This window comes from Enhydra lutris, unplaced genomic scaffold, assembly GCF_002288905.1.
Source record: "Enhydra lutris kenyoni isolate GAN:26980312 unplaced genomic scaffold, ASM228890v2 scaffoldscaffold33, whole genome shotgun sequence".
Taxonomy (NCBI): Eukaryota; Metazoa; Chordata; class Mammalia; order Carnivora; family Mustelidae; genus Enhydra; species Enhydra lutris.
In genome coordinates, this window is record NW_019154117.1 from 22,981,628 (window position 1) to 23,008,335 (window position 26,708).

At 41.0% G+C, this 26,708-nt stretch overlaps 1 protein-coding gene across 1 annotated transcript in view; it reads right to left on the reverse strand.

The window, feature by feature from the left end:
* Window positions 1–26,708, reverse strand: part of LOC111153654 (solute carrier family 28 member 3) — a 56,814-nt gene that overhangs the window by 14,721 nt on the left and 15,385 nt on the right. The window contains exons 2-8 of the mRNA XM_022512804.1: window positions 22,510–22,605; window positions 9,589–9,671; window positions 6,917–7,008; window positions 5,916–6,105; window positions 4,693–4,837; window positions 2,911–3,024; window positions 2,249–2,326 (exon numbers count right to left, since the gene is read on the reverse strand). Coding sequence (XP_022368512.1) covers window positions 2,249–2,326; window positions 2,911–3,024; window positions 4,693–4,837; window positions 5,916–6,105; window positions 6,917–7,008; window positions 9,589–9,671; window positions 22,510–22,605 — 798 coding nt within the window. The remainder of the gene's footprint in view (window positions 1–2,248; window positions 2,327–2,910; window positions 3,025–4,692; window positions 4,838–5,915; window positions 6,106–6,916; window positions 7,009–9,588; window positions 9,672–22,509; window positions 22,606–26,708) is intronic.

The following is a 26,708-nucleotide window of genomic DNA, read 5'->3' on the forward strand; positions in this document are numbered from 1 at the left end:
AAAGCAATCATGGGTTGATGTTGGCCTCAGTTGGATCAGTAGGGTTCAGATCAGGTCACTTTTCTGCCTCCTTACCCCCACCGAAACATCCTCCAAATCATCATCATCGATGCCATTTTGAACTAAATGACATTTTAATCGGCCAGCGCACCCCATCTGCCATTTTTTCTTTGAATTTCCTCTGGATACACTTGAGTATATTTCATAGGAAATGTGACACTTTTTATTTCTCTGCAATGATGAGCTTTTCTTACTGTAGTTTCTCAGAGAAGTAATACAGTTTCAGGGGAATTTGTAATAACTAGATCGAGAAGCTGAAGGCCATGGGCAAATGTTCTTGACATTCTGAGGTTAAACAGCCTTATTAGCGGAGGATGCTGGTCAAAACAGTATGAGGAGCCTCTCAGATCCTTCCTTACAGAGGTTGCACAGATCAGATAGAGCACGGTAGGTGCTTCCATACACTGCATCATAAAGTAAGTGCCCATTCATTTATTTTGTATTTTATTTTATTTTTAAGATTTTATTTATTTATTTCACAGAGACAGAGACAGCGAGACAGGGAACACAAGTAGGGGGAGTGGGATAGGGAGAAGCAGGCTTCCCGCTGAGCAGAGAGCCTGTTGCGGGGCTTGATCCCAGGACCCTGGGATCATGACCTGAACTGAAGGCAGAGGCTTAACCCACTGAGCCACCCAGGCACTCCTCATTTATCTTTTAAGATAATTATTATTTTACTTATAGATATTTTTTAATCACTAAAAAAAAGTAAACTTGGGAGACTTAGTTTGCTTCTGTGATACCACAATTGTCTTTTTCTGGATCTTGTTTTCCTGATGCTATTTGGGTGCCTTTGATGCAGCGTGTGTTTCCACAGTGAACAGTTTCTACCCCGCAGAGAACACACAGAGCTGTGGGCTGGCTCCCTCCACACCCCTACCCGTCGGTACCCCTTTCCCTCTGTTCCCCAGTTAAATGACCAGGGACAAGCTGCCACCAGAGGCATGGAATGACCGAGGACAATTTGTACAGGATCTAAAAATCTATTAATAATATATATTAGAAGACATTTGTGCCATTATTCAGAGCTCACTCACTTACGTTGGCTTTAATGGGCAAGCAGAGCCTTCCTGAAAGCTTCAGGGAATTAAAGGGGCTTATCTCTTGAATGTTCTCACGGGGATTCTGCTTTGGCAGAAAGGATAGAGGCCACTGCTCTGGGGAAGAGGGAGGTGGGTGGGTAGGAAATGTCCAAAGACACTGGCACAATCTGGGCAGCAAGTTATACCTCCCTTGTGACTTTCTTTTTCCCAATTCTGGGCTCAGCAATTAAAAAAAAAAAAGATTCAGCATAAACGTTGACCCAACTGAAGCCTGGGTAGATTGGAGGTAAACTCAGAGTCCCTAAGTGAGAAAATAAGTTAGAAGCATAGGAATAACAATACCACAAAAAAAGAATGCTGAAGGAAAAGCTGAATTCATCTTTCTGCCTCATCAACGAGTATTTGTAGGGTCTTCACAGGGGAAAGTGAGCTTCCTGGGGGTTGTGGGAGTGCACAGAGGCCAGCTTCCCTTTCCCCTGGAGCATAATGTGCCTCCTTGGTTTGGGAGAAGGCCCAGCTTCCAGGCCTGCTATGCTGAAGGAAAGACAGGAAGGGTTTAGCATGAAAATGGCTCTGGAAGAAGAGAGGTTAATGGGGTGAGCAGCCGTCTCCTTTTGGGAGATGGAGAAGGTTCCTGAGCAGAGAGCTGTCACTCATCCCAGGCCTGGAAGCCATCAGTGGCCATATGCCTCCTCACTGCCAGCTACCGGATGTTCCTTCCCCAGATGCCTCAGATACTATTGTCCCATATGATTTTTCAGAAGTATCTCAGGCAAAGCCAGGAGCCCCCTCAAAAGTATTTGTATATGTCTGACTTATAGCTGTTTCCCTCCATGCTATGGTAACCAAGAAAAATGTTTGCTATCTACTGACTTTAGAAAAAATCTGATAAATGAGAAAAGGCAGTGATGTGATATCCACCCAGGACATGCCTCGCAGGTGTATATCTGGTTTCTGGTCAGTTTCTATCAGAATATCTAATAGATAGTAGTATTAATATCAATTAGTATTAATATCTAATTAGTATTAATTAATTAGGTATTAGATATTAATATCTAGTAGATATTCTAATCAGAATATCTGGGACAAAGACCCAGAAGGTACTGAAAAGGAAGTAACTACTTCAAAAAGGGATTTGGTTTTACCTTAAATGCAAAGAAGTGCTCTGCGTATGTCTCGCCGAAGACAAATTCAGCACCAGTGTTACTGTATTCCAAGAAGGTCTGAGTGAAAGAAAGGAAAAGCAGACGATCATTACAACCACGGAATTGTGTCTACAGGACCTCCCAGGCTCTGCAGATGGGGAGCCCAGCAAACTTGCTGGTTAGACATGGAAGGTAGATTTTTGTAATTTTCCTTGCTCCAATGGATGGCATGGAAGAATATTTTTGAACTATACCCACATACAGATTTCCTGTCATTTGTGACATTCAGTCTGACTCCAGGAGGCTCAAGAAGGAGCCAGGTGTGTCAGTTTGTTCCAGCAAACCATACATGGCACACAGATGGCACTAGTTAGCACTTGGTATGAAGAAAGCCTGTTTTTCTGTTTGTGGAACCATCTTAGAAGTATGACACCTCTGGGGCAGGGTGAAAGGGACATTTGGGATAGGGGAGTGGTACAATGGATGATATGGGGGAGGGACAAATGTAATATTAATAAACTAGACAGATTAATGTATTCTATACAAACAGAAATGTGGGTCAACTCATGCAGATGAAGAAACCTATTTCTGACATGTCTTGAGGATTATAGCCAAATGTCAAAAGCACTTATAAGCAAGATGTTCATCTGAACCCAACTCACCTGAACTTGTTGGCCCAACCAATCAAAAGCCATAAATCCGGGGTCAGTCCTTAGGATTAAGAGCCCGAGAAGAAACTGTAACCCAATTCCCCAAAAGACAGGCCTCCAGTAAACCTAGGCAGAAAGATGGAGAGATAGATCTTACTAGAAAATGAATGCTAAGCTCAGTATACATGCCGAGAGGGTCACGATTTCCTTGGAAACTTCTCACGTGTGGCCAATGATCCACAGTTTGGGAGCCCAAAGCAGCTGAGAGCAGAGAATCTCTTGATAGAATCATGCCCCCAGATCTCAGGGTTGCATTCCCCCTTTCAAACCCTGAGTTTGAAGGCTTCGGTCCCCGGAGAGTATGTACCTATTATATCATGATGAAATAACTTAGACATAAAGAACAGTCTTAGGGGCTCCTGGGTGGCTCAGTTGGTTAAGCAACTGCCTTCTGCTCGGGTCATGGTCCCAGAGTCCTGGGATCAAGTCCTACATTGGGCTCCCAGCTCCATGGGGAGTCTGCTTCTCCCTTTGACCTCCCTTCTCATGCTCTCTCTCACTTTGTCTCTCTCTCTCTCTCTCTCTCAAAATAAATAAATAAAAATCTTAAAAAAGAAAAAGAATAGTCTTAGAGGAGACTCCATTAAAGGAGGAGGGATTGGGTCCTCTTTGCCATGCTGTAATGTTAGAGACATATAATTACTTCCCCTGTCTGGAAAATGGAAAGGCAGAACATGGCTTCTCTCTGTGTGCCCAAGGTTTGTTAATCTGACAATTTGTAAGTGAATTAAGTGAAATTCCACCCTGTGAGGGCTTCCATTTCACTGTAAAAGGAACAAATTAACTCTAATGCAGAGCCAGGTAGTGCAGCAGGAATGCACAATCATCTGCTTTCATTTTTGGTGCTGAGATGAGTGGGCTGCAAAGAACTGTGGTATCAGAGGCATAGATAGCAGTGGAGATGCTGACCCGAGGTGGGCAGGCACTTTGGATCCTACTAGGTGACTTGTTTTTCTTGGGTCAACCTTTCAGAAAGCCAATAAAATCTTCTGGAGTTTGCCATTCTGAATTGTGAGTGAAAGCTTTGATATCTCTGAATTCTTGCCCATTTAATCGGTTACAGGCTGATAAAATGAGAATGAGAATTGAATTCAGTGGGAACAAAACTGGTTAAGAACAGATTTTTACAGGGGGCGCCTGGGTGGCTCAGTGGGTTAAGCCGCTGTCTTCGGCTCGGGTCATGATCTCGGGGTCCTGGGATTGAGTCCCGCATCGGGCTCTCTGCTCAGCAGGGAGCCTGCTTCCCTCTCTCTCTCTCTCTCTGCCTGCCTGCCTCTCTATCTACTTGTGATCTCTCTCTGTCAAAAAAAAAAAAAAAGAACAGATTTTTACAGTAAAATAATCTAACTTGCAAATAGAAATTTGATAAATGGCAGAATCCAGTGGTAGAATATTAGATTATTTACTGGCCTGGGGAAACCCGGATCAAAATAGATAAATTTTCTTTGTGTGTTTGATGGAGGGAGGTGGGGTACATGAGTAGAAATTGGACTTGGCAGGAGAGAACACCTCCCTGGTGGTGTAACTGGAAAATTACTGAGAATGAAAAATGAGAGAGTACTAGCGCCCAGAAAGCTTGGGAAGAAAGGCACTCTAGCCACGTAATGTAGCATAGCAAGGTAAGACAAACACTGAATAACAGTGAAATTCTCTCACACTCATTATTTTGAGCAATTTAGACATGAGGGGCGAAAAAAGAGGGAACAAGCTGAAAAAGATCGATTTCACACTTACTTTGGTTGGGTACTTGGAAAATAAAAATATCAGGATAATATACATTATGAGGCCACCAAAGGACACCAGCTGCTGTTGACCCAATTTGGCGGTGTCAAAGATCAGCCAGAAAATAACTCCCAGGATCAGTAAGGTCCAAATCACCCTAAGAGAATAAGAAAGGAGGCATTAACATCATTTGTTATGCTAACCTGAAAATCTGGAGCAGGCTTCAACTAACAAATAAAAAATGCATTAAGAGCAGCATACCCTGGCACCAGGAAGTTATGCTTCTAGATATTGTACAAACCCTCTTTTGTTGTGGCTATAAAGGCAGATAGCCAAACGATAAAAAAATAAAAAAAAATATTACGCACTGTCTTAAGCACATTCTACAACTCTTGGGCTCTTCACTAGTTCAAGGACATACAAAGGGGTCAGAGATGAGAAAGGATGCTTTGAGAGGGAAGTCTGGTGGTATCTTTGAGAGATCTGCTGTGAGTTCTCACTTTCATTTTGGGAGATGGGAGAGATTTTACCTTTCTTCCCTTTAGGGGAGAACTTGAGATGTGTTCTCTGGGGATGGGGGACTTCAACTGAACCTCAGAGAGCTAAGTTGGACTTCAGAATGTGTTCTGACTCCTTGGAGGATCCAGTGGGTATGACAAGTTTGACTTACAGCTTAGAGGGCAGAGCCAGAAAGCTTGTTGAGATTGCACAATCCTGTGTTATTAGGCCAAGGATTTGTGAACTTTCCTGGTACATCCCTTGTGAGCTACTCTGGGGAGAACCTGTCCTGTGTCCAATCCATTAGAGCCACCTGGAGGAAGAGGAGGTTCCACAGAAATAGGCGGAGGGAAAAGCCCTGAGTGCTCACTCATAGGATATGGGGTCCTATAGGAAAGAGTCAGCTTTAATAATTCACAGGGTCTTCCTCTCAAAGAGGCCCCGAGCAGAAAGCTGCCTCCCTAAGACAGAACTGTCCCATTGCTTGCACAACATTTTATCATTTGGTGGCACTTGAAATTAAAGCATATTGTAGGGACATTCGTACATATCTTGAATGAGTCATTGCCCTATTTAGACCTTGATTTCCTGTTTGTAAAATGAAGGCATTATAATTTGGTTATTTCTAGTTTCAATAGCCCATAAATGAGGGAGCAATTTCAGAATGTGTTTTTGTAACACTGTTGGAAAAGACTAACTTCCCTCTCAAATGCAACAAGAGGACTGGGTACATTTACCACTTCATCCAGAACCACTGGTTTTTTAGGAGCCTTTTGCCAGGAGACAGGCACTCATTGATTCGATGCTCGTATTTGGCCATAAAATAATCCCAGACCACAAAGAAGATGGCGGCCACGGTGATCACGAAAAGGGGAAGGGCTCTCTGAAAGTTCAGCGCACAAGCTGCAATCACAATCTTCAGGTAACCTGTTGAGAGAGTGAGTGCAGACAGGGTACATCACCCACACCAAGCTGCTGACCAGCCTATAGCACTGAAGCAGCTCAGCCAAGGGGAGGTTCAACCAAGAAGACGCTGAATGCAGAGTTGTTTGGTCTTTGCTGCATGGCCTGAAAAGCCTAGAATACTAGGTGGTCCAGTATAGAGGAAGCTTTCAACCCTGCTGTTCCTCATTTCAGCTATCTGACCACCAACCAAGCTACTGACCTTGGAGGTGCAGTGATCTTGAATTAATGTCAATGGACTTGGGTGCGTGGGTTCTCATTTTATAGACAGGAGTGTTCTTCAAAATGGGCTGTGGAAACCTTTGCTTTGGAGGGAGTCAAAATAGGGGACCTGCTCATCTGCAAAGATAGGCAAGAGGAACAGCCTACATGACCCTAGGCTCCTGCTTACATTGTATTTGCATGAAGTATGAATTTCACTTAGATTGCCCTCTGCAATTAGACTCCCACCTGGTGAGTATCACCATGTCTTCTAGTTACCTGGATTTGCATTAACCAACCCTTAAATCTGTCACAACAACAAAGGCCGTAAGAGTAGGGGACCTGAATAATTAGCTGCTAGCTGCATACACTGAAAAGGGAAACAATCTGCATAGGCAACCCCAGTTGAGACCCATCACTCAGGGCTTCTTGATTAACATTTCTGCTTCTCCGGATTCACTGAAGTCCAGGGGAACAAAAAGATTAGAAAGATTTATTTTCTTTCTACAGAAAACTAGTAATTGGGGAATTCTCATGAAAAGACACTGGCATCCATCTTCCTTTCATTATTTACCTAGTATTAAGATGCTCCTGATGATGTACCAAAAGGTAGTTTTGTGTTTCTTATAAAAATCACAAACTGTATCATATTTCCTTTCCAGATATCTGTAACAACACAAAAACAAAAAGGCAGGCAGAAGTAAATATCAAAAACATGAAATAAACCGACATACTGAGCTAGATGAGCCTTTGTAAATCAAGCGAGTAAATGAACAAATTGGTGAAGTGTATGTCCTGCAAAATAGAAATGGGATACTCATCTCATTTAAGACTATAATCGGCCATGGCGTGGATCAGCGTTTGCTGTGTGGGTGTGCCAAGCCCCGAGGACTTACAGAAATGCAGAAAACATGCTTCTGGAAACAGAGCAAGGGAAACGGTAACTAACCAAAAGCCAAAAATAAATCATAAGATGAGAGTGTTTCTCACTGGACTATGAGGGCCTTTGATAGCTTTTAAGCCACGGTTATGAAATGTTCATTTTAGAAACTCTCACCCCTTCTGGTCTCATACAGTTTGAGTAAGTTGGTTGTTCCCCGTCCTGGCTTACCACATTTGTTAGTGGGAGACTACAGACTTCACTGGGTGCTTGAAATATAAAGAAGAATCTTGTGGATTTCAGAGCTACCAACTAGCAGGTTGTAAGATAGCTTTCCAGAAAGTTCTGGCATTGTTGGCATGCCTTTGTTTCTGTCCAGAGCTTTGTTAGGGGGTGGTAGGTAGTGAGTGAGTCAATGTGCATTGACTACTTCTGTTGGGGAGGACAGTGTCCATCAGCCAGTGAGTTTGGAGGGGCCCCAGGACCATACACATGGTACTGTCCTCTACTTCTCCTGGGGTGCTCCTGGTTCCCTCCATTCCTGCCCTGAAATCAGGCTTCCCTGCACTTGTCTCTTTCCTCAGTGTGCCTTCTAATGGAGACCTCTTCTTTTCCTACTGGAGGAAGGAATTTATTCATACATTTAATCATTGCCACTTCTAGTTCACTTCTAGTCCCTAGAGGAGATTCCTCATCTTCAGGATCTCAAAGGACTCAGGCCTGAGCTGGGACCTCCCCTCCACTTCTCCATCTTGCAGCAGCTATGCCTGAGTGTCCAAGTCTTGGCATCCCCTGCACCTTTCAGGGTACAGCCAAAGCCCCTCACTCATACAACACCTTCTTGCATCTCCTTGTACAGAGGCATCCTTCTGTGCTTTACTCCTACTGTCTTCTTTGATCATATTTCATAATAAAACCTTGACAAGCTAACTTCTTGGAGAATATACATGAGCCTAGTAGCATTAGGACCCTTGGGGATGAGGCTGCTTGATGGGCATTTGTTGAATTACTGGATAAATGAGATGTTAGTGTGTGTTGCTTATCTGGAACAGTATTCCATCAGTGTGGGTTGGAACCCATCCATGGATTAAGAAGAGCACAGTGCGGGACATCCATCTTTAATAAGAAAAAATAGGATATATGAGAGCATATCAGACATAGTAATGATGAGTTTTATATCATGAGAACTTTGGTGTTATGTATATGAGTGAATTAGAAACACTGATCCAGAAGATATGGAGGAAATAAAAATTCAGTAAATACCAAGTTTTCATGGCTGAACTTGGGAAAGGCTGATGATCCATTGTCTTCGATTTCTGGTAGTGTTTCAAAGTGGCAGAGGTGGAAGGCAACATTGAATTGGGCACATGCATGTACTTCAGGTTGGGTTCATCAGATTCTTTAATTGCATGGAGTGTGTGTGGTCCAAGACAGTAATCTTATACTGTATAAATTAAAGTAGCTCAAAATAGAGGCTTCAGCCATTTGGTAATCTTGACTAGATCATTTCTATCCTCCTGGAGATTACTTCTATCCCATTATCATTAGGGGAAAGCTGAGTATCTCTACCCACCCCAGACAGTTTCTCAGCCCCTGGGGGTCAGAGATCCATAGAGTAAAATGAAAGATGGCTCTAAGCTCAGGTTTCTGAGGTAGTAAATGTTGTGGATGGTGACAAGAGCTTTTAATCTTAATTCTCACCAACTCCAGAGAGACCTTCTGATGCATAAAAACAAAGTTCCTCAGAGACATAGAAATTTAAATAAAATTTAAATGGACATTCAGAAATTTGACAAATACTTGAAAGTTATGATGAACCAGACAATCTTGGACTAGGAATCAGAAGCTGAAATTGTTAAGTTAGCTTTGTTCGTCTCTAGTTGACTAACCTTGAGTAAGTCACTTCTCTGAGCTTCATTTTCCTGGTCCAAAAAATAAAGAAAATTATTTGCCTCTCTTACTTCATGGAGCAATAAGGACTTGGAATACCTTTAAGATACTACAGTATAAGAGCAAGTTTGTGGGGACTTAATGTGGATCGGGTTTTGAGAAATCAATTGCTTATTGACTGACATTGAGAAGATGAATTAACTACTTTTGCATGGACTGGAGCAATTAGTTGGTAATTTATGGCTTTAATTAGAAGACTGTCCTGGATATTGGGTTCCCAGAGGACATCAGCAGTTTGAATTTACCACAGTGATTATCATAGAGCATTAATTTTTCTGAAAATGCTGTTGGGTGGGTGGTAGTGGTGGTAATAGATAATGAATAATAATAAATGATTGAAATTAGATGAGGATAAAACAAAGTGACAAAACCAAATAGGAGGTCAGTAAGGTTACTCCTCTAATTTAAACCTGTACCCTTTTTGATGTGTCTCTGGGTCATCCGCCTCATCTTCTTTGTTTCTTAAAGAATCCTGCTCAATGGTGACTTGCTCTTCGTCCTGGAAATCAAACATTGCAGCAGAGATGGAATAGTGAGAAGCCGGGGCATAATAGACACTCATCTCTTTTGCTCAGCATTTCGGCAAAGGACTGACAAAAGCTCTTTTAAAATTATTATGCAAGAAAATAGCTCTTATTGTCTTCTTGTGCAGACATTTCCCCCTTTATCACAAAAAATCCAGGATCACACTTCTCTCTCCTTTTTCTTCCAAAGGAGCTGTTGGTATTTCCTTCTTTTCTTTAGGGGACAGGTTCATAGCTCTACTTTTTGTTCCTGTCTCTACTGCAGTCATTCAACCCCTGCTCTGTTTTCAGGCAGGAGTTAAATGAACTCAATTTCAGAGGCTGCATAAATCTCCTTTTATACTCTGCCAATCCTGGTTTCCAAAGGACGAAGACCAAGGCTAGTTTATTTTTCCTGGCAGTCCAACACTTGGTCTGCAGATGGGAACACAAGCCCAGGATCTTCAAGAGCTGATAAACTTTCTCTTGGGAACTAGGGTCCTTCTATCAGTGGGCTAAAGTTTGGAAGTATTTCCCTTTCTCATCAAACCCTTGCTCTGATTAATGGAGTGAAGTATATACCTAGGCTATCTTTCTATGTACCATTCAAACTTTTTAAATATCCATGACCTATTCTGTTCTCAGGATAGCATAGAGGATTTTCTGCCTCCCTTCATTTTGCAATAATGTCTCAAAAAGTTCCATCTATTGTAAGCATGGCAAGGGAAGGTGGCAAGGAAGTATGCAGACATGGAAGAGTTTTGAACATACTCTAGGAGGGATAATGTCAAATCTCAGCTTTTACTTTCTGTCATATCCCAGGTAGCTGTTGATTCTCTGGACTGTGTGAGAACTTAGAAATAAGTTGTAAGTGGGGCACCTGGGTAGCTCAGTCGGTTAAGTGTCTGTCTCTTGATTTTGGCTCAGGTCATGATCTCAGGGTCGTGAAACTGAGCCCTGCATCAGGCTCTGCCCTGGGCATGGAGCCTGCATAAGAGTCTTTCCCTTTAGCCACACCCCTCTCAAAATAAAATAAAATAAAAATATAAAATGAAGTCATAAGCGTGTCTCTGAGCTGAAAGGATTCTCAAAGATCATATAGTCATTTGATGCCACACTCCATTATACACTTCATTTAGACTACCTTCATTTTCTGGGCTGGACCCCAGGAATTAGGAAGGTGAAGGATAATAGAAAGAGACCACTGGAGTCCAAGCTGCAGCTGCTGAGGACAGGGGTAGACAGGACACTTATTCATTTCATTCCCATCCAATGCCTAGCTTAGCCAATAGTTAAAGTTTGACAGATATTTGATTTAAATAATCATGATTATTATTTTCTTATAGTGAAATTTCAAGTTACCTATTCTCTATAGAATGTCTGACATTAACTGTTCTATTTTCCCCCCAAACATTTCCCATTTTATTTGTTTGTTTATTTTTACTTATCAGATTGGTATAGACATTTTTCTTTTTAAAAAATTTTAATTTAGGGGCACCTGGGTGGCTCTGTGGGTTAAAGCCTCTGCCTTCAGCCCAGGTTATGGTCCCAGGGTCCTGGGATTGAGCCCCCGTTGGGCTCTCTGCTCAGCAGGGATCCTGCTTCCCCCTCTCTCTCTCTGCCTGCCTCTCTGCCTACTTGTGATCTCTGTCAAATAAACAAATAAATAACAATTTTAATTTTAATATATTTAACATACATTTTTATTTTAATTTCATGTGTACAATATAGTCTTCAACAATTCTCTACATATTACATCTACTCATTTACATCATGATGAGTATATTCTTAATCCCCTTCCCCTATTTCACCCATTCCCCCACCCGCTGCCCCTCTGGTAACCATCTCTTTATAGCTAAGTCTGTTTTTTGGTATATCTCTTTTCTTCTTTGTTCATTTGTTTTGTTTCTTAAATTCCACATATGAGTGAGATCATATAGTATTTGTCTTTCTTCAACTGATTTATTTCAGTTGGCATTATACTCTCTAGATCCATCCATGTTGTTGCAAATGGCAGCATTCCACTCTTTTTTTATAGCCCAATAATAGTGCTATATATTACATATATGTAGGATATATATATCACCTCTTCTTTATCCATTCATCTATCGATGGACACTTGGGCTGCTTCCATAGTCTGGCTATTGTAAATAATGCTGCAATAAACATAAGGGCGCATGTATCTCTTTGTATTCTTTGGATAAATACCCAGGAGTGCAGTTACTGGATCCCAGCGTAGTTCTCTTTTTAAAGTTTTGAGGAACCTCTATACTCTTTTCTGCAGTGGCTGCACCAGTTTGCATTCATACTGACAGTGCTTGAAGGTTCCTTTTTCTCCTCATCTTTCTTTTTAAAAATTTTATTATTTATTTATTTATTTATTTGTTTGTTTATTTCAGTTAGCCAGCATATAGTATATCATTAGGTTTTGATGTAGTGTTCAATGATTCATTATTTCTCCCCGTCCTTGCCAACACTTGTCGTTCCTTGTGTTTTTGATTTTAGCCATTCTGACAGGTGTGCAGTAATATTTTATTGTGGTATTGACTTGGATTTCCCTGATGATGAGTGATGTTGAGCACCTTTTCATGGTTCTGTTGGCCATCTGGATGTCTTCTTTGAAGAAAGGTCTATTCATATCTTCTGCCCATTTTTTAATCAGCTTATGGTTTTTTAGTATTAAAAATATGGAATGCTTCACAAATGGGCATGTCATCCTTGTGCAGGGGCTATGCTAATCTTTCTGTCTTTCTAATTTTAGTATATGTGCTGCCATAGTAAGAACCTGTCTCCGTCTTTAAAACAAACCACGGATTGCATGGAGCACTGGGTGTTATATGCACACAATGAATCATGGAACACTACATGAAAAACTAATGATGTACCGTGTGGTGACTAACATTTCATAAAAAGAAAAAGAAGTATGGAAATTGAGCTAAACTTATGAATTCTGGGAAACAATTGCACCCTGAGTTTATACTGAAATGACTTTATATAATTTGATGTTCTTATTTTTTATCTGCTATAAAATGAGCCAAAGAATATCATCTCCTAACAAGCTAGTGCAAAAATTAAATAAAATGTTAAAAACAGGGGCGCCTTGGTGGCTCAGTGGGTTAAAACCTTTCCCTTCAGCTCAGGTCATGATCCTGGGGTCCTGGGATCGAGCCCTGCATTGGGCTTTCTGCTCAGCAGGGAGCCTGCTTTCCTTCCTCTCTCTCTGTCTGCCTCTCTGCCTGTGTCTGTCAAATAAATAAAATCTTTAAAAAATGTTAAATATAGCACTTGAAAAAAATTATTTATAAACTTTAAAGTGAAATAAAGAGTTAGCATTAAAAATTAAAAAAAAAAACTAACAACAACCAAAAATGATAATAACAACAAAAGGGGTCAATATCTACCTTTCCTCCTTTCCTTCACAGACAAACCACTTGAAAGAATTGCCTTTATTTTTAGTGATCCTCACATCCTACTCACTCAGACTTCTACTGAGATGGCTGCTGCCAGGATCACCTAAGGACCATTGTTGCAAATCCAGTGGCTACTTCTTGCTCTTTATATTCTTGTCCATAAAAATAAAAAAAAATCTAATTTTTTTTGTTTTTGATTGTTTTGTGAAACAATTTAAAAAGAGACTTCATTTTTTTAAATTTCTTTTCAGCATAACAGAATTCATTGTTTTTTGCACCACACCCAGTGCTCTATGCAATATACGCCCTCCTTAGTACCCACCATCTGGCTCCCCCAACCACCCACCCCCTGCCCCTTCAAAACCCTCAGATTGTTTTTCAGAGTCCACGAGACTTCATTTTTTAAAGAGCAGTTTCAGTTCTCAGCAAAATTGAGGAGAAAGTAGAAATTTCCCTGATCCCACTCATGCATAGCTTCTCCCATTAGCACGTTTCCTACCGGAGTGGTAAATTTGTTGCAATTGATGAAATTACATGGACATATTAGCCCCCAAATTCTATAGTTTACATTAGGGTTCCCTCTTGGTGTTATACATTTTGTGGGTCTGGATAAATGCATAAGGACATGTATCCACCATAATAGTATCCCACAGAGTAGTTTCACTGCCCCCAAATCCTCTGTGCTCTGCCCACATGTCCCTCCCCACCTCTTGGTAACCTCTGGTCTTTTTACTGTCTTCACTGTTTTTGCCTTTTCCTTTGTCATATACTTGGAATCATAAAGTATGTAACCATTTCAGACTGCTTCTTTTAATTAGCAATACACATATAATATTCCCCCATGTCTTGTCTTTTTAAAAAATTAACATATAATGTATTACTTGCTTCAGGGATACAGGTCTGTGAATCATCAGTCTTACACAATTCACAGACCTGTACCCTCACTCACCATAGCATATACCTTCTCCAATGTCCATAACCCAGTCACCTTATCTCTCCCCCCACCACCCCCTAGCAACCCTCAGTTTGTTTCGTGAGTCTCTTATGGTTTGTCTCCCTCCCTGGTCCCATCTTGTTTCATTTTTTCTCCTCCCTTCCCCCCAAGACCCCCTGCCCTGTCTCCCAAATTCCTCATATCAGAGTGATCATATGATAATTGTCTTTCTCTGACTGACTTATTTCGTTTAGCATAATACCCTCTAGTTCCATCCACATTATTGCAAGTGACAAGATTTCATTTTTTGATGGCTGCATAGTATTCTATTGTATATATATACCACATCTTCTTTATCCATTCATCTGTTGATAGATGTCTAGGTTCTTTCCATGGTTTGGCTATTGTGGCCATTGCTGCTGTAAACATTGGGGTGCACATGCCCTTCAGATCACTACATTTGTATCTTTAGTGTAAATATGCAGTAGTGCGATTGCTGGGTCATAGGGTAGCTCTATGACTTTTTGAGGAACCTCCATACTGTTTTCCAGAGTGGCTGCACAAGCTTGCATTCCCACCAACAGTGTAGGAAGGTTTCTCTTTCTCCACATCCTTGCCAATATCTGTCATTTCCTGACTTGTTAATTTTAGCCATTCTGACTGGTGTGAGGTGGTATCTCACCATGGTTTTGATTTGTATATCCCTGATGCCGAGTGATGTTGAGCACTTTTTCATGTATCTGTTGGCCATTTGGATGTCTTCTTTGCAGAAATGTTCTGTTCATGACTTTTGCCCATTTCTTGATTGGAATTATTTGTTCTTTGGGTGTTGAGTTGGATAAGTTCTTTATAGGTTTTGAATACTAGCCCTTTATCTGATATATCGTTTGCAAACATCTTCTCCCATTCTGTCAGTTGTCTTTTGGTTTTGTTTACTGTTTCCTTTGTGCAAAAGCTTTTGATCTTGATGAAGTCCCAATAGTTCATTTTTGCCCTTGGTTCCCTTGCCTTTGACGATATTTCTAGAAAAAAGTTGCTGCGGCTGAGGTCAAAGAGGTTGCTGCCTGTGTTCTCCTCAAGGATTTTGATGGATTCCTTTCTCACATTGAGGTCTTTCATTTTGAGTCTACTTTTGTGTGTGCTGTAAGGAAATGGTCCAGTTTCATTCTTCTGCATGTGGCTGTCCAATTTTCCCAACACGATTTGTTGAAGAGACTGTCTTTTTTCCATTGGACATTCTTTCCCACTTTGTCAAAGATTAATTGACCATAGAGCTGAGGGTCCATTTCTGGGCTCTCTATTCTGTTCCACTGATCTATGTGTCTGTTTTTGTGCCAGTACCATACTGTCTTGATGATGACAGCTTTGTAAGCCTGGAATTCAATGCCAGCTTGAAGCCTGGAATTGTGATGCCACCAACTTTGGTTTTCTTTTTCAACATTCCTCTGGCTATTTGGGGTCTGTTTCTGGTTCCATATAAATCTTAGGATTATTTGTTCCATTTCTTTGAAAAAATTGATGGTATTTTGATAGGGCTTGCATCAAATGTGTAGATTGCTTTAGGTAGCATAGACATTTTCACAATATTTGTTCTTCCAATCCATGAGCATGGAACATTTTCCCATTTCTTTTTGTCTTCCTCAATTTCTTTCATGAGGACTGTATAGTTTTTGTAGTACAGATTCTTTGCCTCTTTGGTAGGTTTATTCCTAGGTATCTTATGGTTTTGGGTGCAATTGTAAATGGGATCAACTCCTTAATTTCTCTTTCTTTTGTCTTGTTGTTGGTGCATAGAAATGCAACTGATTTCTATGGATTGATTTTGTATCCTGACACTTTACTGAATTCCTGTATGAGTTCTAGCAGTTTTGGAGTGGAGTCTTTTGGGTTTTCCACATAAAGTGTTATATCATCTGCAAAGAGTGAGAGTTTGACTTCTTCTTTGCTGATTTGGATGCCTTTTATTTCTTTTTGTTGTCTGATTGACAAGGTTAGGACTTCTAGTACTATGTTGAATAGCAGTGGTGAGAGTGGACATCCCTGCCATGTTCCTGACCTTAGGGGAAAAGCTATCAGTTTTTCCCCATTGGGAATCATATTTGCTGTGGGTTTTCATAGATGGCTTTGGTGATATTGAGGTATGTACCTCTATCCCTATACAGTAAAGAGTTTTGATCAAGAGAGGATGCTGTCCTTTGTCAAATGCTTTTTCAGCATCTATTGAGAGTGTCATATGGTTCTTGTTCTTTCTATTGTTAATTATTGTATCACATTGATTGATTTGCAGATGTTGAACTAGCCTTGCAGCCCAGGAATAAATCCCACTTGGTTGTGGTGAATAATCATTTTAATATACTGTTGGATCCTATTGGCTACTATTTTGGTGAGGATTTTACATCCATTTTCATCAGCGATATTGGTCTGTAATTCTCCTTTTTGATGGGGTCTTTGTCTGGTTTGGGGATCAAGGTGATTCTGGCCTCATAAAGCGAGTTTGGAAGTTTTCCTTCCATTACTATTTTTTTGCAACAGTTTCAGGAGAATAGGTATTAATTCTTGCAATGTTTGTTGGATGCCATCTGGCCCTGGGCTCTTGTTTGTTGGGAAATTTTTGATGACTGCTTCAATCTCCCTACTGTGGAGTTAGGGTCTGTTCAGGTTTTCTATTTCTTTCTGGTTCAGTTTTGGTAGTTTATACGTCTCTAGGAATGCATCCATTTCCTCCAGATTGTCAAATTTGCTGATGTATGGCTGCTCATAATATGTTCTTAAAATTGTTTTTATTTCTTCGGTGTTGGTTGTGATCTCTCCTCTTTCATTCATGATTTTATTAATTTGGGTCCTTTTCTTTTCTTTTTGATAAGTCAGGCCAGAGGTTTATCAATTTTATTAATTCTTTCAAAGAACCAGCTCCTAGTTTTGTTGATTTGCTCTGCTATTCTTTTGGTTTCTATTTCATTGATTTCTGCTCTGATCCTCATGATTTCTCTTCTCCTGATGGGTTTAGGCTTTGTTTGCTGTTTTTTCTCCAGCGCATTTAGGTGTAGGGTTTGCTTGTGTACTTGAGACCTTTCTTGCTTCTTGAGAAAGGCTTGTATTGCTATATATTTTCCTTTCAGGACTGCCTTTGCTGTGTCCCAAAGATTTTTTGAATACTTGTGTTTTCATTTTCTCTTGTTTCCATGAATTTTTAAAATTCTTCTTAATTTCCTGGTTGACCCATTCATTCTTTAGTAGGATGCTCTTTAGCCTCCATGTATTTGAGTTCTTTCCAACTTTCCTCTTGCAGTTGAGTTCTAGTTTCAAAGCTCTGTGGTCTGAAAATATGTAGGGAATGATCCCAATCTTTTGGTACCAGCTGAGACCTGATTTGTGACCCAGGATGTGATCTATTCTGGAGAATGTTCCATGCGCACTAGAGAAGAATGTGTATTCTGTTGCTTTGGAATGGAATGTTCTGAATATATCTGTGATGTTCATCTGTTCCAGTGTGTCATGTAAAACCCTTATTTCCTTGTCGATCTTTTGTTTAGATGATCTGTCCATTTCAGTGAGGGGGTGTTAACGTCCCCTACTATTATTGTATTATTGTTGATGTGCTTCTTTGATTTAGTTATTAATTGGTTTATATAATTGGCTGCTCCCACATTAGGGGCATAGATATTTAAAACCGTTGGATCTTCTTGTTGGACAGACCCTTTAAGTACAATGTAGAGTCCTTCCTCATCTCTTATTATAGACTTTGGCTAAAAATCTAATTTATCTGATGTAAGGATTGCCACCCCAGCTTTGCTTTCTTTTGATGTCATTAGCATAGTAAATTTTTTCCACCTCCTCACTTTAAATCTGGAGGTGTCTTTGGGTCTAAAATGAGTTTCTTGTAGACAGCATATCGATGGGTCTTGTTTTTTTAATCCATTCTGATACCCTACGTCTTTTGATTTGGGTATTTAGCCCATTTACATTCAGGGTAACTATAGAAAAATATGAATTTAGTGTCATTGTATTTCCTGTAAGGTGCCTGTTACTGTGTATTGTCTCTGTTCCTTTCTGGCCTATTTCTTTCAGGCTCTCTCTTTGCTTAGAGGACTCTTTTCAATATTTCCTGTAGGGCTGGTTTGGTGTTTGCAAATTCTTTTAGTTTTTGTCCTGGAAGCTTTTTATTAAAAATTTAATTTTATTTTTTCAGTGTTCCAAGATTCATTGTTTATGCACCACACCCAGTGCTCCATGCAATATGTGCCCTCCTTAATTCCCACCCATCCCCTTGCCTCACAGCCTTCCAAAACCCTCAGTTTGTTTCTCAGAGTCCACAGTCTCGCATGGTTCATCTTCCCCTCTGATTTCCCCCAATTCACTTTTCCCTTCCTTCTCCTAATGTCCTCCATGTTATTCCTTATACTCCACAAGGAAGTGAAACCAAATGATAACTGACTTTCTCTGCTTGACTTATTTCATCCAGCATCATTTCCTCCAGTCTTGTCCATGTTGATACAAAAGTTGGGTATTCATCCTTTCTGATGTAGGCGTAGTATTCCATTGTATATATTGACCATATCTTCTTTACCCATTCATCTGTTGGAAAGCATCTTGGCTCTTTCCAGTTTGGCAATTGTGCCCACTGCTGCTATGAACATTGGGGTACATATGGCTCTTTTTTTCACTACATCTGTATCTTTGGGGTCAATACTGACCTGGAAGCTTTTTATCTCTCCTTCTATTTTCAATGACAGCCTAGATGGATATAGTATTGTTGGGTGCATATTTCTCTTGTTTAGTTCTCTGAATATACCATGCCAGTCCTTTCTGGACTACCAAGTCTCTGTGGATAGGTCTGCTGCCAATCTAATATTTGTACTGTTGTATGTAAAGACCTCTTGTCCTGAGCTGCTTTCAGGATTTTCTCTTTGTCTCTGAGACTTTAAGTTTTACTATTAGATGATGGGGTGTTGACCTATTTTTATTGATTATGAGGGGGATTCTCTGTGCCTCCTGGATTTTGATGCCTGTTTCCTTCCCCAAATTAGGGAAATTCCCTGATATAATTTTCTCCAATATACTTTCTGCTCCCTCTCTCTTTCTTCTTCTGGGACCCCGATTATCCTAATATTGTTTTGTCTTATGGTATCACTTATCTCTAGAATTCTCCTCTCATGATCCAGTAGTTGTTTATCTTTTTTCTCAGTTTCTTTATTCCCCATCATTTGGTCTTCTATATCACTAGTCTCTCTTCTGCCTCATTTATCCTGGTAGTAGGAGCCTCCATTTTTGTTTGCACCTCATTAATAGCTTTTTTGATTTCAACTTGGTTAGATTTTAGTTCTCTTATTTCTCCAAAAGGGGATTTTGTTTCTCCAGAAAGGGATTCTCTAGTATGTTCCATGATTATTTCGAGCCCAGCTAGCACCCTGACAATCATCATTCTGAACTCTAGTTCTGGCATCTCACTAATGTCTGTATTGATTAGGTCTCTAGCTGTCGATACTGCCTCTTGTTTTTTCTGAGGTGAGTTTTTCTGCCTTGTTATTTTATCCAGATAAGAATAGATGAATGAGAGAACAAAATACAGAAAGGGTAGCAACAACCCCAGAAAAATATACACTAACCAAATTGGAAGAGACCTGAAACTGGGGGGAGAAGAAAGGAGGAAAAAAAATATATCTATATATATATATATATATTAGAATGATGAATAGAACAGAGCCACACACTTGATTTTGGGTGTATTTTGGTCTGTTAGAAGAAACTGCTTCCCAAAGTATTAAGGAAAAAAAACCATACACACACACACACACACATATGTATATATATATGTATATACACATATATACATATATACACACACACACACAAATAAGGTTAAACACAATGAACGGATGGAATATGAATGTAAAGATGAAAATTAAAAAAGATTTTAAAAAAGGAATTGATAAGAAGTTGCTTGAAAAAAGAAAAAAAGAGGAAAGAATGTGATCAGGCTGAGACTAGAACAAAGCCATGCACTAGATTTAGGGTATATTTTGATCTGTTAGAAGAAACTGTATCCTGAAATTTTAAAGAAAGAGAAACCTATATGTATATAAAAAATAAGTTAGGGGCACCTGGGTGGCTCAGTGGGTTAAAGCCTCTGCCTTTGGCTCAGATCATGATCCTGGGGTCCTGGGATCAAGCCCCACATGGGACTTTCTGCTCGGTGGGTAGCCTGCTTCCTCCTCTCTCTCTCTGCCTGCCTCTCCGCCTACTTGTGATCTCTGTCAAATAAATAAACAAAATCTTTAAAAAAATTTTTTTAAATTAAAAAATAAGGTTAAATACAATGAAGGGATAGAAACAATGAAAATTTAAAAAGATTTTTTAAAAAAGGTATTGGTAAGATAAAATAGTTTAAAAAGATTAAAATAGGAAAGAGGAAAAAATTTTAAAATAGAATAAGAAAAAAAAATTTAACTTTGAAAGACTAAAGAATCATGGGAAAAAAGCCATGAATTTTAGGTGTTGCTTTCCCCAGCTCTGGAGTTCTGCAGTTCTCATTGATTGGTGAACTTGGTCTTGGCTGGATGTTCTTGTTGATCTTCTGGGAGAGGGGCCTGTTGCAGTGATGCTCAAATGTCTTTACTTGAGGCAGAATTGCACCACCCTTGCCAGGGGCCAGGCTAAGTAATCTGTTTGGGTTTGCTCTCAGGAGCTTTTGTCCCCTGAATGCTTTCCGTACTGGTTTGGAGGACAGGAATGAAAATGGCGGCCTCCCAATCTCCGGCCCTGGAGAGGCTGAGAGCTCAGGGCCCCACTCCTAACTGTGCCCTCGGAGAAAAGCAGTCAGTCCCTCCCATCTTCCTGGTCTCCAGCAGCACTCTGAGTTCACCCGACCTGTGACCGAGTGTTTCTATATCTGGCCCAGCCACGTTTGGAGTCTCCAAACCCAGCTGTTTCCTGCAGCACACTCCACGCCGCTCTAAGAGCAGTGGCCCAGCTGTGCCTTGGATCACATTTAAGGTAACCCAAGCTGAGAGCCCACCCCTTGGCTCTGTCTCTGTAGCCAGCTTCCCCACTCTGATACCTGGGAGCTCTGCTGCACTCAGACACCCCTGGTCTTTCTGTGACCCTGCGGGTCCTGAGACCACACTGTCCCCTCAAGGGCTCCACCCCCCACTTAGCCTCTGGAGCAATGTCCATCCGTGGAGAGGACTTCTTGAAGTTCTGATTTTGTGCTTCACTGCTCTACCCCTTGCCGGGAGCCGGCCCCTACCCCCACCACAGTCTATCTTCCCAAATGTTGCCTTGGATTCACTTCTCTGCATGTCCTACCTTCCAGAAAGTGGTCACTTTTCTGTTCCAAGAATTGCTGCTCTTCTCTTCAATCTCCTGTTGAGTTTGTAGGTGTTCAGGTTTGATAACTATCTAGCTGAATTCCTGGGACCAACCATATTTAGGTTTCCTACTCCTCTGCCATCTTGCTCTTAATCTCTGCCCCCTGTCTTTACTTGGCTCAAAGGTTCATGTCTTTTTGGTGCTGAAGAATATTCCATTGTCTGGATGAGCCACAGTTCATTCGTCTATTCATATGCTAAAGGAGATCTTGGCTGCTTCCACATTTTGGCTGCCATGAACAAAGGTACTATAAACTGTGTGCAGGTTTCATATGGACAGAAGTGTTGTTTTCTCTTGTTTTGTTGAATAATGAGTGAAATGGATACTTTTTACAATATACTAAGTAAAATGGACAATAGTGATATGGATAGCATGACATATGCACATGGGTGTATATTTGTCTTAAAAGGCCATATTTTAAGATGTTAGGCACCTACTTTTTTCTGGATTTATATAGGTAATTTTTTATGTTCCAAATTTTGTTACAATAATATCTCACATTTTCTATTTCAAACAAATTATTCTTTTTATCATGGGACTAACTCCCTCCAATAAATGGCTTCATAGTCAGCACCCAGGTGTTACCAAAAAAAAAAAAAAGATGATCTACATGGATAATCTGCTTAATTTTTAGGAGCAGAAGGCTTTCTTCTGATGAGGTCCTGCCCAGAATTCAATATATAAAAAAAGAAAAGTGGCCTTGTGACAGAATGCCTCAGTGTGCTGTAAACTTACGTGTCTCTGGGAGCCCTAGGGCATGATGGACAGTTTTAGAACCACATCCTACCTCATCTGCCTCACCTGCTTTAAAATTGAGACACTTAGGTTTAAGCCAGTGCCTTTTGCTTTAGGATGGAGCTTGGAATCTGTGCCAGTGACATGTCCAGAGAGAGCCTACATACTCTCCCCAGCAGAAGACTCTGGGGACAAGTGTATCAATACAAAATCTCTTCGTTTGAGTGTGTGTATTGTCTTCACGACTCTGCCTTACACATTCTTATTACCATTTAATTCATTCCTCTGAGTGCCAGCTGAGCACCAGCTTTCTGTCCCCACAGCTCTTAGTCCCTGCCGCACAGCAGTTACCATGGTAATAGAGTCACTCAACCATCACCGGAGTACCTGCATCGCGGTTTTGTGTTCTCCGTTTTGCGTAACTCTACACCTTAGCGAGTTATTTCCTGACGTTTTCTGGCTCTCACCAAAGTCGTCTTCATTCTAAGAAAAAAGCATAAATTGCAAAAATACAATTTCAGAACCAAAAAACCCCAATGTTCTCTCAAGAAACAGGACCTAGAAGACTTTCGAAGGATGGGGTGGCAGAGATGTGCTCAGATGCGTCAGCTGAATAAAGAAAGAACCAGTGAATCTTGGGCTCATAAAGAAACAGACGATTTCTGTTTTGCTCTGCTCTGCTAGAAGGAATGGTGTGGTCCAACTTGAAAACGAGAGAGAGGAGGACCAGGTACCTGCATCTAAGTCATGCCACTTTATAATAAGAGTTGAGACTAAGGTGTGTCACATAACATAGGCCTCCAATGTATAAAATAAAGCAAAATGCAGGACAGATAATTTTCTTCTTAGACGTTGGAATTTTGAGATGCTAAAATGTGTTTTGTTTAGTTTAAAGCAATCTCTGGTAGTAATGAGAATCAGAACGAGAATAAGAAAAATGCCTTCTTTTGTCAAGCTGTCATGATTTTACCTTAGGGAAGTGAGTAAGCTGTGTTCTTGGAGGCATGTCCTCACCCCTGAGCTGCTGCTTTGAGATGTGATGGACATTTGGTTAACTTCTCCCTTACCTTTTTGAGGGGGAATCCAATCTTTCTCCTATCTCATCCTGATTTGCCTTCCTCAGGCACTTCATTCCAAGTAAGGCAACAAGATAGATAAACCATGTCAGGTAGGTCCCTTTAGCTCTTTAGGAAATGTCCTCTGCTAGGCCTGTGACCTTGCCTTTGAAAGAACACGTGTATGACTTTGATTTTAACTTTGGCTCTCTGGCTGGCTCCAAAAAGCTATAAAAGAATGATAGTCCTGAGCTGGGTTGCATTTTCCATCTATTGAAACCCAAGAGTGTATAAAGCATGAATAAAATCTAACTTCCAGCACACGCATGATTTATGCGTGGAAGGGTTGCTGCCACACTGCCCGTTGTGTTATGGCTGTATATCTTACTTTAGCACAGTCTCCACACATAGGAGACGCTAACAAGTCTTTTTGGTTGAATGAACAGCAGTGATTTTAGTGTTGCATTAATGGGCGCGGCCATGTGTACATCTGAGTATTTGATAACAAATACAATAGGGGGCGCTATATACCGCGGGGAAGGATGACAAAGTGTTGCTCATTACAGAATCTGGCTGGTGGGCACTTAGGGACTCATTTTATGATTCTCACTTTCACAGACGCTGAAAATTTCCTTAACAAAAAGTTAAAAATAAAACATGAGCTGGTGGAAATACAAGGCACAGGTAGAGGAGGGTGCTGGTCTTCGGGGCCCCTAATTACATGTGTGATGCTGGGTCGGTCACATCTGCTCAGCCTCAGTCTACCCATCTATACCCCAGTTTCGACTGGGTGTTCTTGTGATCTCTTCCAGAATCCTGACGTTTTTCTGGCTGCCGGAGGAGCAGCCCGACCTTCGGGGTAATTCCTGCTAATTCTTGATTACTCCTGCCACCTGGTGGCAGAATCTGAAACTTATGGCGCACAAGGAAGGGGCCTGCCGTTTTCAAGTTCAGGCAAGAAGGGGTGTGTGTGTGCGTGCGTGTGTGCGCGCGCGTGTGTGTGCGTGTGCGTGCGCGTGTGCGCGTGTGTGTGTTTGGGGGTAGGGTAAAGTAGGCCTAAGTGGTGACAAGGGCACTTCTGGACGTATTTTGTAACATGTAATGGGATTGTTTTACCCCCTGGTGGAGTGTAGGCCTTGGCTTTTTAACATGTCCAGAAGTGTCTCCCATTGGAGGATTTCCAACGGGAATAATGGGGGCGCTGTGTGTGTAGACTGGTGCTGGAAAAATAACCCTTGAGACATTGCTTGGCTTTGTTTTATTGCTTCTTTTCAAATTGGAGTCCGAGGGCCTGAATGGGTGGTCCATAATGACTCCTTAGCTCCTTGTTTCTTTACATCTACTTAGCAATTCAGATTAAGTAGCTACATTCGTACAGAAGACGACATACCTTAGGACACTGCGTTACAACCAATATTGTATTCTGCGTGCAAGCTTGTCACTCCACTGAGCGGGTGACAACGTTGTGGTGTTGTGTATGAGTATTTCTAAGCAGCTGACAGCACGGTACTTAATTTCTCTAGTTAGTGTTATTTGCTGAGTGTACTCAATTCTGGCCTGAGATTCTCTGAAGGGCAGATCCTTGAGCCTGGAGTCCTTTGTGCCTGGGTTTCGATCCCACATTTTCCATACGTCCCCAGTGAGTGTTGCAGGGAGTACAGATGGACAGAGGTTTTCTTTTCTTTTTTAAATTATTATTAATTTACTCCTTTCATCCAGTTTCTAAACACAACTTCTAAAACCTGAGAAATTACTGAAACCACCACCCCCATCTATTTATGGTATTTCCCTTCTATAGAATTGTAGCTGAACAGATAGCCACCTTGAAAAGAGGCTACATTTCCACTTATAGCTAAATTCTGGCCAATCAAAATATAAATAGATGTGGTGTCCTGAGTAGGGCAGCTCGGGAATAATCCTTAAGGGATGGCTGGCAGGTGTTCCTTTCCCCTTTCATTTTTCCCTACGTCCTGCTGCCTTGTGTGTGGATGGTTCCAGCTGGGCCATGAATGCCAAGGCCCCATCCTGGGGACGCCAGAGTGGGAAGTTGCTGGGTACTTGGGGCTCTGCAAATCTTGAGCAATGCTTCCACTCCAGTTCTGTACTCCCCACGTCCTACTTTTATCTGCAGGAAATAAGCTTCTCCCTTGTTACTTTTGGCTTTTGCTTTTATTTGCACCTGCTTCGATATAATATGTAGTAGGTACAGGACACATAAACTCTTTAAAGTCCTGTGATCTCCATTTTGACAGATGAAGAATCTAAAGCGGAGATAAATGGATGGTATGACTCAGGTTATACAATCAGAATATCCTAAATGGGATCTGGACTCATTGTCCAACCCAAACTGTATCAGCCTGTAGAGTTTGGACCTTGGGCTAGGGCACTTTGCCCTCAGGAATATCTAAAAAGATAGTGGTGCACCTACAGATTAAATTCCCCTTCCATCAAGAAGACCTGATTTGAACTCTAGATATTAAAAGACCAGTCAGAATGGCTAGAGTGAAAAAGACAGGACATAAGAGGTGTTGGCGAGGATGTGGAGAAGAAGGAACCCTTGTACATTGTTGGTGGGAATGCAAATTGGTGCAGCCACTCTGGAACAGAGTGTAGAAGTTCCTCAAAAAATTAAAAACAGAACTACCAGAAGATCCATCAATTCCCCTTCTGGATATTTATCTGAAGAAAACAAAAACTCGAAAAGATATATGCACCCCTATGTTTACTGTGGCATTATTCACAATAGCCAAGACATGGACACAGCCCAAGTATCCATCAATACATAAATGGATAAAGAAGATGGGGTCTGTATTGATAGTGAGTGGAATATCACACAGCCATAAAAAAGGGTGAGATCGTGCCATTTGGGACAACATGGATGGACATAGAGGGTATTATGCTAGTGAAATAAGTCAGGGAGAGAAAGACAAATACTGTATGATTTCACTTATACCTGGAATCAAAAAACCCCACAAATAAATAAACAAAAAGCAGAATGAGACCCATAAATACAGAAAACAAACTGCTGGTAGCCAGAGTGGGGGCAGTTGGATGAAATGGGTGAAGAGGAGGGGGAGACAGGCTTCCAGTTATGGAAGGAATAAGTCATGGGCATAAAAGGTACATAAAAGGTTCAGCATAGGGTCAGTGTATTATAATAGCATTGTATGGAGACAAATGGTAGCTATGCTTGTGAGCATAGTATGATATAGAAACTTACAGAATCCCTATGTTTGTACACCTGAAACTAGTGTAACATTGTGTATCATTGTGTAACATTGTATGCACTAAAAAAAAAAAAAAAAAAAGAAGACTAGCTAGAAATGGCAGAGGTGCTGAAAGATACCTGTGGCTACTCTTCAGCTATACCTAGGCTTTGGTGGTCATTTCTTCCAACAGGGTAGTGGGCCTCCCAGGGCGGCCCTGATTATACCATGTGGCTTCCATTTCTCAATTTTTGTGGTTAGGGTGACTCTGCTGCCGGGGAGCCTTTCTCTGACCTTCTTTACAGACACTGCTCGGCCTGGTGCA